This window comes from Coturnix japonica, chromosome 2 (genome assembly GCF_054131305.1).
Source record: "Coturnix japonica strain WE chromosome 2, WE-NBRP24, whole genome shotgun sequence".
NCBI lineage: Eukaryota > Metazoa > Chordata > Aves > Galliformes > Phasianidae > Coturnix > Coturnix japonica.
This window is the reverse complement of record NC_140664.1, coordinates 121,202,168-121,216,085: the sequence shown is the minus strand read 5'-3', so window position 1 is coordinate 121,216,085 and position 13,918 is coordinate 121,202,168. Positions and strand designations below refer to the sequence as shown.

At 44.1% G+C, this 13,918-nt stretch overlaps 1 protein-coding gene across 5 annotated transcripts in view; it reads left to right on the top strand.

Annotated features, from left to right (window-relative positions):
* Positions 1-10,054, top strand: part of RSU1 (Ras suppressor protein 1) — a 90,339-nt gene extending 80,285 nt beyond the window's left edge. For all 5 annotated transcript variants that reach the window (XR_014943071.1, XR_014943072.1, XM_085538651.1 and 2 more), the window contains one exon: positions 9,574-10,054. Coding sequence is in view for 3 of the 5 variants with exons in the window: in XM_085538651.1 (XP_085394777.1) it covers positions 9,574-9,676 (103 nt within the window). In the remaining 2 variants the exon portion in view is untranslated. The remainder of the gene's footprint in view (positions 1-9,573) is intronic.
* Positions 10,055-13,918: the final 3,864 nt, after the last annotated feature.

Here is a 13,918-nt window from a genome sequence, read left to right as displayed (position 1 = left end):
ACTGCCATTCATATGTGCCAGTGTTGGCCAGGGGTTTGTGAAGGTCTGTATTTTGGAAATAGATTTCACTAGGAAATTCAGTCCATGATGGCCTGTTTCACATGTTCAAAAATTGAATCTAAGAGGTTTCCCCTGGAACAGCCTTTCTGAAAGGTATATTCAACATGAGTTGAATAAAGCCAGCTGAGGTGACCGAGTGCAATTGAATTGTCTGTGATGTGCAGCATCTCAGGCGTGGGAACAAAATGGTCTTTTGTAGTTCCACTCTTTACTCTTTTCTCTTTATAATGGTCTTTTAAAAAATGGGGGAGTTTTCTCATTTCTTCACCTTTTTTCCAGTAGTGCTTTTGAACAGCTCTACCCAGTGGACTGGAGGAGCCAGTCTGTATCAGTACAGTATTGTACTGTATTGGTAGCAGCGAGCAGCTGCTTCTCTTACATCTTCTATTGTCCTGCCAGTATCAAAACTAACCTCAAATCTGGAGTATTTATATGCACAGATAATGTATAGACATGGCCAGCCACAAACAGACACCCACACAAACTCAGAAATGGCAGGCAATAGCCTGACACGGGAATACTCAAGGAAGACCCTATTTCCAGCTCTTTTTAGTATCTGGCTCCATCAGTCTTGGTGTTCTGGGTTATCAAGTCTCCAGACCCACTGCCTCCAACATCCAGCCCCTCAGATTTTCTAGGAGCACATCCCAGGCCCTTTGTCACTCCAGTATCCGGCACTGGGCTCAACTTAGAGACAAGCTAATCAAGCCTGGAGTTTTCTGATGGATTATGCACGCATGCTTTCAGAACAGAAAATAGAGTTTAGATAGGGCAAAATGGAGGCAATTTGCCACAGGGCTTGCCTAAACAAGTGTGCTGACCAGCCTCTTGCTCGCACATGACTGGCCTCATTTATTCCCCACCTGGAAACCCCTTCATTTCCCTGAACTTTCTCTCTCCCATCTAGATAGATTCCTGCCTTCCACTCTCTTGACCCTTCTCTTAAACATCTATTGAGTCCTATATTATCCTTAAATACTTTTGCTCAATCCCCCAGTCTCCCTCTAAGCATCCCATAACAAATCCTATGCCACCTTTATGCCATGGTTCCCTGGAGCTTGAGTTTCTTGCATTGAGTCACCCAAGTGTGTTGTGAAATAGGACCAGGCTTAGTCCTTTGCCTTTGAGGCCCTCAGGAGTGGTGGTTCATGTGTATTACATTGATGGAGTTCATCACTGTTCAGACTTTTTGTCTATTTTGAGCAGTAATGAGGCAGCAGGCCCTGCAGATACAAGGGGTGATGAAAGTAGATGCACACGCCAGCCCAGCAGAGCAGGGCAGCAATATAAACCCTATGTATGGAGAATTATGGTCTTCTCAATCTTCTCCCTGCTTTTGCCAATGAAATCAGCCATCCTTGGTGTGCTGCTGAGCAGGCTTAGATTAACTCAGGAACTTCAATATTTGTTTAAAGAAGAAAGAAGAGAAAAAAAAGAAGATCATGCATCAGTATTTCCCCAGAGTGCCTGTTCTCTACCTCTTATTGGTACACTTTGTCTAGTTACTAAGAAAAAAAACACATACCTGCCAGACACAGAGTAACTTAAGGAAAGTTCCTTGGTTTGCACTTAGCTATTTTTACTCTCTGTTTTCCTTTTCTTTAATGTCAATTAGATGCACAGTAAAATATATGTAGTAAATCAATAATAAAGATTATATAAGGAGATCTAACTGAGCAGCAATCCCCTTAGTGTAGGATTCAAAAAGGAAAATGAGCACTGGTTTGTTTAAGCACAAAGAATGCCAGTGAACAGCAACGTTCAGGTAACAGAGGAGTGAGGGAGATTGTGTTCATTTGGCTCAAGCAAGGTGAGTGCTGTAAGCCAGTGTGCTTCCTGCACCATGTCCAGTGCCTCAGAAGACAAATACCAGCAATCTATGTGCATTCAAAAACCACTCTGCCAAAAGCTGGATCTTGTATAACGTCTTTCAAGTTGGATGTATGAGGTCTTTATCCAGTTGTGCAAATCTTGGCCTGTACATTTTCCTTGAAAAAAGACTTTTTGTGTATGTGAAGCTTCAGTGAGCTTCCAGCTGTGCTCCTGTAACACGACTCTCATGTGAAGTACTTGTTTCAAAAGGCTGCTGGCCTCAGAGAGGATGAGGAGTTCCTTTTTATATATATAATCACTATATATTAATTAAGGGGTGCCTAACATCTACTTGGAATTCCTTTTGGGGAAAAATGAAGTTCTCCTTAATGTGCAAGAGTTCAAAGAAGTGGGGATTAAATTCACCATTTTAAGAGCTGACATGTCTGGCAGAATTAAGATCATTCTGCAACAGCTAGCCCTATAGGAAAGCAGATGTCTGTTTCTTCAGATCTCCCTGCATGTAACATGTCTCTGAAATAACTGCCTAATGTATCTTTAGGACTGTGTTCCCTTCCTGATTGCAGTTTGGGCTGCTGCAGAGTCACGGCAAAACTGATAGTGCTATTGTGAGGGGCAACATGCGGCTGAGCTTCTGAGCTAAGCCAGAGGTCCAGGTAGTCAGGGTCCATCTCTGTCAGTAGCTTGTAGGTAAACAGCATCAGAAACACGGCAAGTAGAGACTGAATCTCTTCTGAAGGTATACGGCAGGCACAGCAGTTGTGAAGTGGAGATGGGGGCTGAGGGAGCTGGCAGAAGGTTGTGCTGTGGGACTGAATAGTGAAGTGAAAAAATGTCAGGTCTGGTTGGTGGGAGACACAGGATGGATGGGTTTGTCTTGAGGGTGCACGTTCTAAGGTGATTAAGACGGTGAGCCACAGGACGGTTCTGGTGGAGTACTTTGCTTATTGAGCTTTGGAGTGTTTTTTAGGCAGGAATTCACAATAAGTCAATGTTGAGCTGTGTGACTCAGCTGAGTCTATAAAGTAACGCAGCTAACAGCTTGTGTGCAAAGTGGGAGCAGAGAGGGAGTGGTTTCTCTAGCATTTTGAAATACCTAAATGCGAGTGTTTGTGTGTCAGCTCACTGCCCACTGTCCACCCTAGTCCGTGGAAAGCTGTAGCAGCACATAGCAACTGAGCGCTTCGCAGCAGCCCTTTACATTTGGTAAGCTGGAAAGCTCTCTGTTCCCTGGCTTTGTCAGCAAGATCTCCATTGTGAGTGTCCCATGGGCTTGGACAGACAGGTCTGCACCCATCCTGATTCCTCCAAATCCTACTCTTGCTACAAACAAGAGCTGAAATGGACTGTTTCAGCATGGCCTGTGTTTTAGCCTGTGGCCTAATGCCGTGATTCAGATACTGGGAGAGATATGCCCCCACTGGGCACAGGCTGCTTCCTCTCGTTGTTCGTCTATGTGGTACAGCAGCATCATGAACAACACTGTGCTCTTCCCTGAAGAGCTGGGGCTGCCTGGCAGGACAGAACAGCCCATGCTGGGGAGAGGTGGCCGGGCACCCCGAGAGATTTCTGTGGTGAAGGCAGCTGAGGAAGACCATAGAGAGCACATGGATCCTCTGCTCTGTCTGCTGATGCGGAAGGTCTCATTTGAAAGCATGGTGCAGGATTTGGGGGTGCAGGGGAGGGTGATGCCCAGGTAATTTTTTCAGAGGCTTTGGGTTATAAAGATTACTTGGGGCTCTGGAGGTTTGAGCCAGTTTAAAGTATTAAGGAGTGAGAGCAGGGAGCAGAGGAAGACCTGGCAGCACTGGAGCAGCTGTACAGCGTGTTGAGGCTGAACGGCCCAGGCTCTCTGAGCCAGCAGCAGGCAAGTGGAAGCACCCCGCTCACAGTGAGTGCCACCAGAGTGTCTGGGCATGAAGAGTGAGCTGGCATACAAACAGATGACAGGCCAAATCTGATTTTTGTTTTGAAGGAACTCACAGAAAGCTTCAGATGATGAACATCTCTGACACTGCTGCCATCTGCTCCCAAAGCACTCGCAAACAAGGGGTAAAAAATTAGCTGAATAAAACAAGTCATTCTTGTCTGTGCTTCTTTATGAAGAATCCTAAAACAGCAGCTTGCCATCCAAGTGTTCAAGGTAGCCAGATCTTTATTTCACTTACCCATGGAATGATTCTCTTCATTTAAATCATTTGACTTACGTTACAGAATAAAAATAAGCCACCAAGTTTTATGAGTGAGTTACTTATAAAAATAAGTCAGAATAAAAATAAGCTACCAGAATTACCCAATACTCGCAAAGTAATCTTCACACATACACACAACTGTTTTCCCTCGTGGGCACATCAGTGGCACATTGAACTCCTGCATCTGTCTCCACCCTGGGAGAAGACGTGTTTGAGGAGGTGATGTGTTAGCAGCTCCCAGCACGGAAAAGACCAGGCTCAGTCACAGGGGGAGCACACCATGGGAGCAGCGAGCTGTGCAAAGGCTGCCTGGGCAAAGGCCTCTTGCAGTGAGTGCTGGAGAGTTTAAACTATTGCAGGCTAAGCAACTAAGTGTATCAATCTTGCAGTACTTTCAGATTGTGGTCTTTTGTGATGCTGTGGCTGGTTCAGAAGGTGAGCTTGGGGTCCGTACTGCAGAGCTCACTGTAAATAACTGATGTTGAAAATTGAGCAGCACTGGGATGTTTCATGTGTGTTTCTCAGCTTACAGAATGTATCTGAAGATAGATAGTGTCCCTCCAAAATCTTATCTAACTGTACCTGTCCTTTTTATTCTTCATACTCACCCTGTTAGCTCTCTTACAGACAGAACGAGCAATGTATTTTTATGGCTGGCCTTGTAATCCCGTTTCAAACTGCTTAAACTCAAGCAATGTGTGCATCCAACACGTGACACTAGTTTACTCATCCACACTAGTTCACTCATCATATGCAGCCTCAGCTGGTGCGCGTTGTCTCGTACAAGGGAGAAATACTGGAGAAAATTGTACTGAAGGGAGCTTCTGGAAATGACACTTTTGGAACTCTGTGGGTTTTAAATCCAGAGGTTTGGTAGTAAGGCTGCATGCTGTAGAGTTGCAAGGCTCCATGGCTGAGTTTATACTGTAAACTGCAACATTTAGCAATTTGTAGTTTAATTTAGAAGGATCACCCACTTTCCTAAGTGCTTAAGTAATGTGGCAGGCTGTGGTTATTGATTCTCTCTAAATTTATTACAAGAAAGCTGTATTCACTCTTTCCCCCTGGGAATGCCCCTCCTGAACTGCATGCTTGCTAGTGACAGCTTAGACCCCTGATACATAACCAAAGGCCTTGCCTAATATCCTTGCAACTGCTCAGGGAATTTTTATTAAGTAAAAGCATCATTAAAGTCGACAGAATGATGAAGTTTAATGAGTGTCTTTCCCACTTGATATTGTTAGTTTTGCTGCAGCAGCCTTAGTGCTTGCATTTGTTAACGGGGCAGGCAAAGAATGCAGGGAGATTTTGTTTATATTTGCATAAAAAGAAACATTTATGTTTGTGAGAGATGTTTGCTTTGAAAAAATGTAATACAAGGAAAGAAAGCAACCAGAAATCTCTATCTGGGGACGTTCTGCATTTTCTGACTTGCATTTAATCTCCCCTTTCACTTCAGCACAACAGCAAGGCAACATGCAATGCAGCTGTAGCTGCTAATTGTACAGCAATTCAATATTTTGTGAGCTGTGGTTGTGCTAACCAGCTCCCAACTGCTGCAAACTGCAAATACCTCAAGCATTTGTTTGCACTCCACATTTTATTCTTCAGCCCAGGCTTTGGGTTGCGAGGTGTGCACTGTGAGCTTCCTGGAGCTGTACCAGCCTCATCAACTGGTGGTGTTCCAAAATACCAAGTATGAAGGTGCCATGTAGATATTAATAGCCTTTACCTCACCACTGTGACTGAAAACAGTAGGCACAGTCAGCCTCAGTGTTGCTCTCTGTTTATTGAGCTAATCTGCCAATGCTGAGGGTCTCAACATGCAAAGAGCCACATCAAGGTGCCAGCTCTCAGCAGCTTGCTGCCCATCAGCCAGGCTGCAGGGCTGTCTACAGGCATGTTTGGGGCTGACCTGATGAGCCAAGGGCAGTGTGCACGTGTGTCAGCCCATGTTTGACTCCACAGCAATGGCAGAGCAGAATTATACACCATTACAGTTTGGCTGACAGGCAGTGACTTACATATGCTGCGGTTTCTGTGTCTGTTCAATTCCAGAAGGTATCAAAATCTATGTATGAACTCCACACCTATTACAGCCAAAGGGTTTTAGGTTCTCATGCAGTTTGGTTAGTTCTCTGCATGGATCAGTTCAATTAGGGCTTTCTGTTGTTGGCTTTTTCTGTTGTTTTTTTCTCCTCGGGAGCTATAAAAGTGGTGCCTGTCATTCTACTAGAAGTTCACTGGAAATCCAGAATTCTCTTTTCCCTAGTGTGACAGAAGGCAAGTTCTGTCCCAGCGGCATTATCACAGTCATTATTGTATTTAAATGTTGTTGTGACACCATATGTCTCCTTGTATTTGATGTGTGCAAACACAAGAGAGAGAGTCCCTGTCTGTGCAGGCTTATACAATCAAAATACGTCTGATCCTTGCTCTTTGCGTAGCAGACTGCTGTGATAGATTGTAAAGCATTTATCTTCAGCTGAGACAGCATCATGCAGCTGAAACTTACTTGAAATTTTGCCAGAGAAACCTAAGTAGATGTCTTTGATTTGTTTATTTCGAACCAAATAATTACTCTCCTGGATGATGTTTGGGTGCCCACGCCTTGAGAATAAGCAAAAAGAACATTAAAGTGCTGCGACTCATGCAGATCTACTAGTGCGAATGTACTATTTGCGTGGGGATGGAGAGGGAATCACTGCAGCACCCCTAGTGCTAAATATCATAGGGAGCAAGTACCAGAGCAAAACTGCAACCAGAAGTTCTGACAGGAAAATTGGGGGTTTTATCACTTAACACGTGCAGCAGCTGCTGGGCCTCACTTCACAGTCAAAAGATGTTGCCCAAGGAGACCTGACTGGAACTTCAGAGATGATTCAGAATTGTCCATAGTCAGTTCTTCCAGTTCATAAGCATTCATGAAGTCAGTAGAAGGCCCACCAAACCTTCTGTTTTCAGAAATAGTTTGCTAATCTGAGCCCTGCCAGTCCACCAGCTTGAGAATTTACACTGAGAAAGCAGAAAATGAGAGAGATAATGGATGCCAAAAGGGTTCCTGAGTGGGAAACTCACATCAAGTTTCCAAAGAAAAATAAGAAAGTGGAACCTGAGCAAAAAAAAAGGCATAAAACCCAAGGAAAACACTAAAGCCTTATTGTCCTTTCTGGATTGGCATTAACGGGATGAAGGAGCTGTGGGCAGCAGTAGGCTGAAGACACGGAACAGCAACAATGGACTTCTGCTCCAGTCTGCTGGGGGAGGAAGCTGTGCTCACATGCAGTGGATGAGTGGATTCTCTGTTAATTCAGTTACTGAAGTCCCTCACGGGAACCTTCTTATTATATGAAAAACCTCACATTACACTCCAATGTACTGTTATTTCTCCAGAGCCAAAAACCAGCTTGAATGTTAATTTAGTGTTTAACTAACTCTTGGTTCACAGATTGGAGCAGTGTCTATTTCCACTTCTCTGATGCTAACTTCTCACAGTCAGGAAATCATTGCTGACAGCGGCTCTAATGCTGTGCTGCATATTGTTGAGAAAAAGACCCTTCTTGTCCCTGGACTCTTTCTACCCTGGATCAGTTTCTGACGAGACAACCTCTGTGAATGACAGCTGAAATAGTTCTGTGCTCATCTATGATAGTATTTCCTGATACAAAAACATCTCCTCCCCTGTCTTCCCTCCCCCAGTTCGCTTAATGTCTTGCAAAATGGGATGGGTATTTAGGACAGATATTTGATTGGTATATGTGCTGTACTGGGATGAAGTACAGCCTTGTGCTACTGGGGCTGTGTATCTTACAAAAAGGAAAATATGTGTATTCTAGCTAACAGACAGCCCATGGTTATCACAGAGGTTCAGGGCTCTCTGTGTGTTCCTCAGGAAATGGGATCTGATTTCTCACTGACAGCAGGTGATGGCATACATAACAGTTCAGTAAGGTGAAGCAATGTCTTAGTTTACAGCTGTATTTTCCTTGAGCAGGGCTGTTTTGGGCACAGTGCGCCTTGACAGCAGCCTGCTCAGCAGCATGATGTACAGCTGCAGTTGCTGAGAAGGTGAAAACGAGCACTGCCTCTCCTCAGTGCTCTGCCAGAAGCTCTAATCCCATTATGCAATCCAAGAACCCCGAGGCTGAAGTATCCTCCAGGTGCTGCACAATAAAGCTCAGAGCAGGTGCGAGGTTTTAACCTCCCAGCTCCAGCAGCTACAACCTCTCTGTGCCTGCCATAAATAGCTCCACCAGAGCCACACTGTGTAGCGTGGTAACTCAAGGGTATCTCTGTCTCTTTGGATCCTTGTTCAATGCATGAAGTTGGCCACGTAGTCCACCAGGCCCTGTCTAAGAAGCTGGGCAATTCCTCTGCTTCTGAAAGTAGTTTCAGCCTGGAAAGTAGAAAAGGTGACTCAGGTAAAGAGTTGCTTTATCTCTGGGTTACACACTTGGGCCATTAGCCACTGCAGAACTATGAAGCTGAGTGCCAAAAGTGTAGTGACACAAGGGACCTGCACCTTTACCTTCTTCAGCAGCAGCAGCAGCAATCCTCTCAGGTTGCAGAAGTCAGTGCTCAGCCTCTTCGGCAACAGCCGAATGTGGCACGAAGGTGAGCTGTTAGCAGGGGGACACCTTCCAGGGGGATGTCAGTGTTTGTGTCACCATTCCAGCTGTTTGTACAGTTGAATGAGCAGAAACAAGACCTGTCCCTGCTCCCTTCTGGGTACACTGACACCCCCGCATAGTGCATCTTCAGAAAGCACTGTGTGCGAAGAAGGGAAGTTAGGTTTGAGCTGTGCTTATTTTTGGTGCTTTTAATTTAGTTTCGTTAGGATTACTCATAAATTATCTATTAATTACTATGTGATATTTAGCAAGATCCTCTCAGCCGTGTAGTCTATTTAGCATTGCTATGAATGCTTGCTGTCTTAATTGTAGGATACTTTGTCAACATTTAATCAGTGGTACTTACTAATATGGCAGTGATGTGTTGGTAGCTGTCCCAGTACTATCAATCATGTGTGAGCAGCAAAGAAGGCTGTGACACTATTGCTCTCTGTCACATTATCAAGCCCTTGGGTTTTCTGGTTAGGGATGATGCTCACTTTGCTTTAAGAGAGCACTCTATCTCTCCAGCTCAACCCAATTTTTGTCATTGTCGACTTGAATATGCGTCGTCACAGCGCTCTGTGCTTCAGTTCCATAACTGCCAAGGAAAGGCTGCTAGTTTCTGAAGGCAGAGCTGATTGCTCCAAAGGCCCCTGCTCCTCCTGGTGTTACTCTGGTAAGTCACAAACAGACTGGTAATACGGACTGCAGCATGAGAACTTACAGAGGAATCAATGTATTGAGATGAAATAAATGTAATGACCTTCCGTGGTTTTTTATTTCTAGTAACCATATGTCTCATTGAACACAACGCAGATCAAAAGCTTATATTTAATGGTTTGATAACAAATGTTCTTTGTCTCACTTCCTTGCAGTCTTTATGGCAGACACATGCAAGCGAACCCTGAACCTCCGAAGAAGAACAATGACAAGTCAAAGAAGATCAGCCGTAAGCCTCTCGCAGCCAGGAACAAATGAGTCTCCAGCTTGTGCCTCTGGTTTTATATATTTTTTTACGTTTCTTTTGCATGTGCCTATAATATTCCAGCACATCTCCTATTACTCATATTGTAAGGAAGCAGAGACTAGAGGTAAAAGCAATTTACCGCGTGTGCTGCTTTAGAGGATACTGCTTAAGGAATACCAAATTACATAGTCTCCTAATTACGGTCACATTTATGTAGCCATTTAATATATCACTGTCAAACACATTTTAGCTTTTCTATTTATACACATGTTAATGCCCTCTGTTCACATGTATCACATCCTGTTAATATCAGGGTTTTGCACCTATATTATACGATATTAAATTTCACATCATATTCCAAACGATTTTAATAAAGGTCTCTATTTGTACTGCGCTTTGATTTCTTCAGTAGGACTTCGGAGCAGCAACGTTCATGAAGAATGCACGTGTCCCGTTTCCTGCGATGCGTTCCTTTCTTCCATAGGAATATAATGACATTTTGTCTGATGTGAGTTAGTTAAAATTTAAAGCCTTCTGTTCGAGGATGTAACATTTTTAATCAGTTTCAATTTATTTTTTCCCATGGCTGTGCCCTGCATTTTTGCCTTGGAGGTTATTTTGAAACCAGAGAGTAAGGGAAGAGAAAGAGGAAAGAAAAAAAAACCTTATCTTTGTAAGGAGCTGCCAATTGCCAGCCTCAGTTTGGGGAAAGTGAGCTTTCTCATTTGAAGAAGATGGTACTTCTGCCAATTTTTTAAAGCAATTTTTTTTTAAAGCAGAAGACCCAAATAATGTGTTTAATCTCTGCCATGAAAATGCTGTACTGAAGAGCTGTTCCAAATGGCTGTTGAAAATGCCACAGGTGCTATATTTATCCGTACAAAACCCGCACCACAACCAAGCTCAGAGGCTGCAGTTGTGAAGCGATTAAACAACAAATTGTTTAACATCTGAAACAGCTTCGGGTCTTATCAGTGTGAGGGAAAAATAATAATACAGACAGTGGTTTTCGAATGGTTTTAGTCTTGCAAGAGCAAAATCTAACCAAGCATCTCAAGGAGCAGGAACTGGGTTGCTCCAGTCAGGACCTTCCTGCTCCCTATTTCCATGGATTTCATACTTGAACAATCCACTGCTGAATTTCTGATGCTGTCTGGCCAGCAAGCCAGGAAACATGCCCAGAATACTGTTGTATTAAATAAGAGTAGAAAAGGTTATAAATAGCTCGTGCTGGAAATGATACATTTTGCATCTAAAGACTCTTACAACCACCAACCTCTTGAGGGTGTTCAAGGCTACCCTGGCATTTAAGTAATAAATGCTTGTCTTAGGCTGGGAATGAATGTATTGACATACATATATTTTGCAACAGATTTTTTGAATTGGCACGCAGGGATAGGAAGTTGGCTTCAAGCTTTAGAGACATTTTAAGTGGTCTTTGGTACTTCAGAAGAACGAGGCAGCCTTGATAGGCAGATGGAAAACGGTTGAAAATAATAGACTTGTCAGGAATAGTCAATTTTATCTATTGCAAACTCTGCAGAGGATTTCCAAACCTCCTGAGTGATCTGTCTCGGGTAACAGTTCCAACTGAAACAGCCATTGAGGGGCTGAGTTGGCCACCTGCTAGAGTGCACACAATGAAATCTAGATGTAGGCATTAAAACACAAGGGTATCTAATGACAGTAATACTGGTGCTACAAAAAACCTTGAAGAAATGTCAGTGAAATGTCAGAAGATCCCAAAACTACTGTTGCAAATTCCTTTTGGAACAAAACAAATGCCAAGGGCGCACCTATTGGGAAGGGCTGAAGTGGCTCCTACAATAGCTTCAGATCACGGAGTAGGGTCTCTAACATAGAAATCAAAGCTTGCTCAGGAAGGCTTGATAATGTTGTTTGTGGGAAGCAATCGCGCCGCTTTAAATACACTTCTGATTTTGAAGGATTAGTCAGACTTTCATTAACTGCTGTTGCAAATTTCACAAATGTGGAAGGCATCGTGCAGGCTCTCCCCTGCAGTACTTCTCAAGTATTGATCGGAGCATTCGTGGCTTTTCACAGTCAAAAACATAATCCACCCAGCCTTCCCACTTCTTCCCCCATGAAGGAACGCAGTTTTGACAAGCAAAAGCAAGAAAGAGGGGTCTGGGGAAGAGTAAGTGAAAAGCGTAAAGATGAGAAGGATAAAAGAAACCCTAAAGGGAGAAATATTATACGGAAGATGGTGGCAGATGGGGAAAAGAGAAGGTTCTTGAAAAGGAAGATGAAAAAATAAGATAATGATCTGAGAAGAAGACGTAAAACTGAAATGCGGAAAGCTTTACAAACAGAAAACAAAATGGGCGCTCTGCAGCGGATCGGGGCAGAATAAAAGGAGCAGGGAAGAAAAGAAAATCATCTGGGATGGAACATGGTAATGTTTTGGTGTTTCTAAAAGACAGCCAGCTTCTTAGAGCAAACCACACAATGGTTTTCAGGCGAGTTTGATGGTGTGATATATCTGTTCTCTGGAGTTGTTGCTTTTTTAATAGTTAAAAAACACTTGTTTCATTTTACTGGGTCACATTTCCTTCCCTGCTGCACTTTAAGGAAAGGAGACAGAATCATAAAATCATGGAATTGTTAAGGTTGGAAAAGACCTCTAGGATGCTGTGCTCCAGCCGCCCACCTGCCCGCTATATATATAGGTCACTAAACCATGTCCATTAGTACCACATCTACATATTTCTTGGACAACTGCAGTAACGGTGGCTCCACCACCTCCCTGGGCAGCCCGCTCCAGTGCCTGACCACTCTTTCAGAGAAGATGCTGCCTCTTAACTGCAGTGAGCCAATACAGAGCACCACCGCTCATGAAGGTCCCTCAGGTGGTTCCTGCAGTCACTGCTCCAGAAGCTCCGTCACATTGAGGCTTCTGCCCATGAACCCTGGGGCACTATGAGAAGTTGTTATGAGCACAGAGCTCAGTAAAGGCAGCTCTTTTCTACTCCGGTCACTATATTTCAGTATTTTATTGCCCTAATTGACAGTAGCTGCCTCACGGTCCTTGGAAGTAACTTTTTTTGCCATCCAGTCCTCCACAGGCACTCATTCAGGCTGCCTCTGTGGGCAAGCCTCTCCTACAGCCAAGAACATGCCACTTCAAGGAGAGAAAATTGCTCCTTTGGAAGGAAATTTGCTTTTCATAGCTCTCCAGCACTGGGGAGCTCTTTGAAAACAACAGCGCAGGTAATTCTCTATTTAGATTTTGCATGCAGTGAACTGGAAAGGGTTTGGCAATCTTTTTGCATACAGTGCACCCTAACAAACACATTTTTTACTGGATTACTGAAAAACTGGCACACTGTGTCTGTGCAAAGAGTGGCCCAGGGGGGATGAGTGTTCCTACTAATGACGGGGCAAAATGACGCCTGAAACCCTAACGAGCATCTGCATCTGCAGTGCTCTTGTGCTCATGGTGTCTGTTAACCCTGTGCTGCCTCACGTAGCCCTCCTGATGGACAGGGTTGAAGACAGCCCCAGCTCAGTGCCATCCTGCAGGTGGAAGAGGTCCATGTCCTGCTGGTGTGAGCAGCAGGCGCCTTGGAGATGGGTAATTCTTCCTGTTCAGAGCGGGTGGTAACTGTTAATATTCTCATGACAACCAGGAGGAGTGAGACTGTCGTCGCTTATATCAGTTGTTAATTTTGTAAATATTAACAATTTCTAGGATTATGGCACAGGATGTGAGCTGTCAGCTCGCTTTATTTCCCTCCTACTCCTCTTGCAGTGACACATCCCTTCCACGCCAGGACTGGTGCCATGTGTTTGTTGCCTTTCACTGACACTGGGGCTGGCAGATGTGCTGGGAAGGATCTATTATAACCTCCCAGATGTTAGATTTCCTTCTCCTGTTGGGTGCTTTGTTTCCTCTGATCTAAGAAGCCACATGCCTGTGAAGCACAACGGTCTGTGGATACCTGGGCCTGGTTTCTGCCCAAGGCTGCTGGAGGAAGGGTAGGATGCTTGTTCTTGTTACACACCTGTTTGGACACAAGGGTATCCATAGAATCATTAAGGCTGGTAAAGACTACCAAGATCTGCTCCATGAACCCATCCTCGGTATAATACCCATCTCTATGAGTAATTAAATTTAAAACAGCAAATGTGTGGAAATATTGCTCCATCAACATATCCCCAAGTGTTTGTACAGCGGTAGCTCCATCTGAGCTGGGGAAATGCCCTCCCTCCCCCAGGAGCTGTTCCACTTG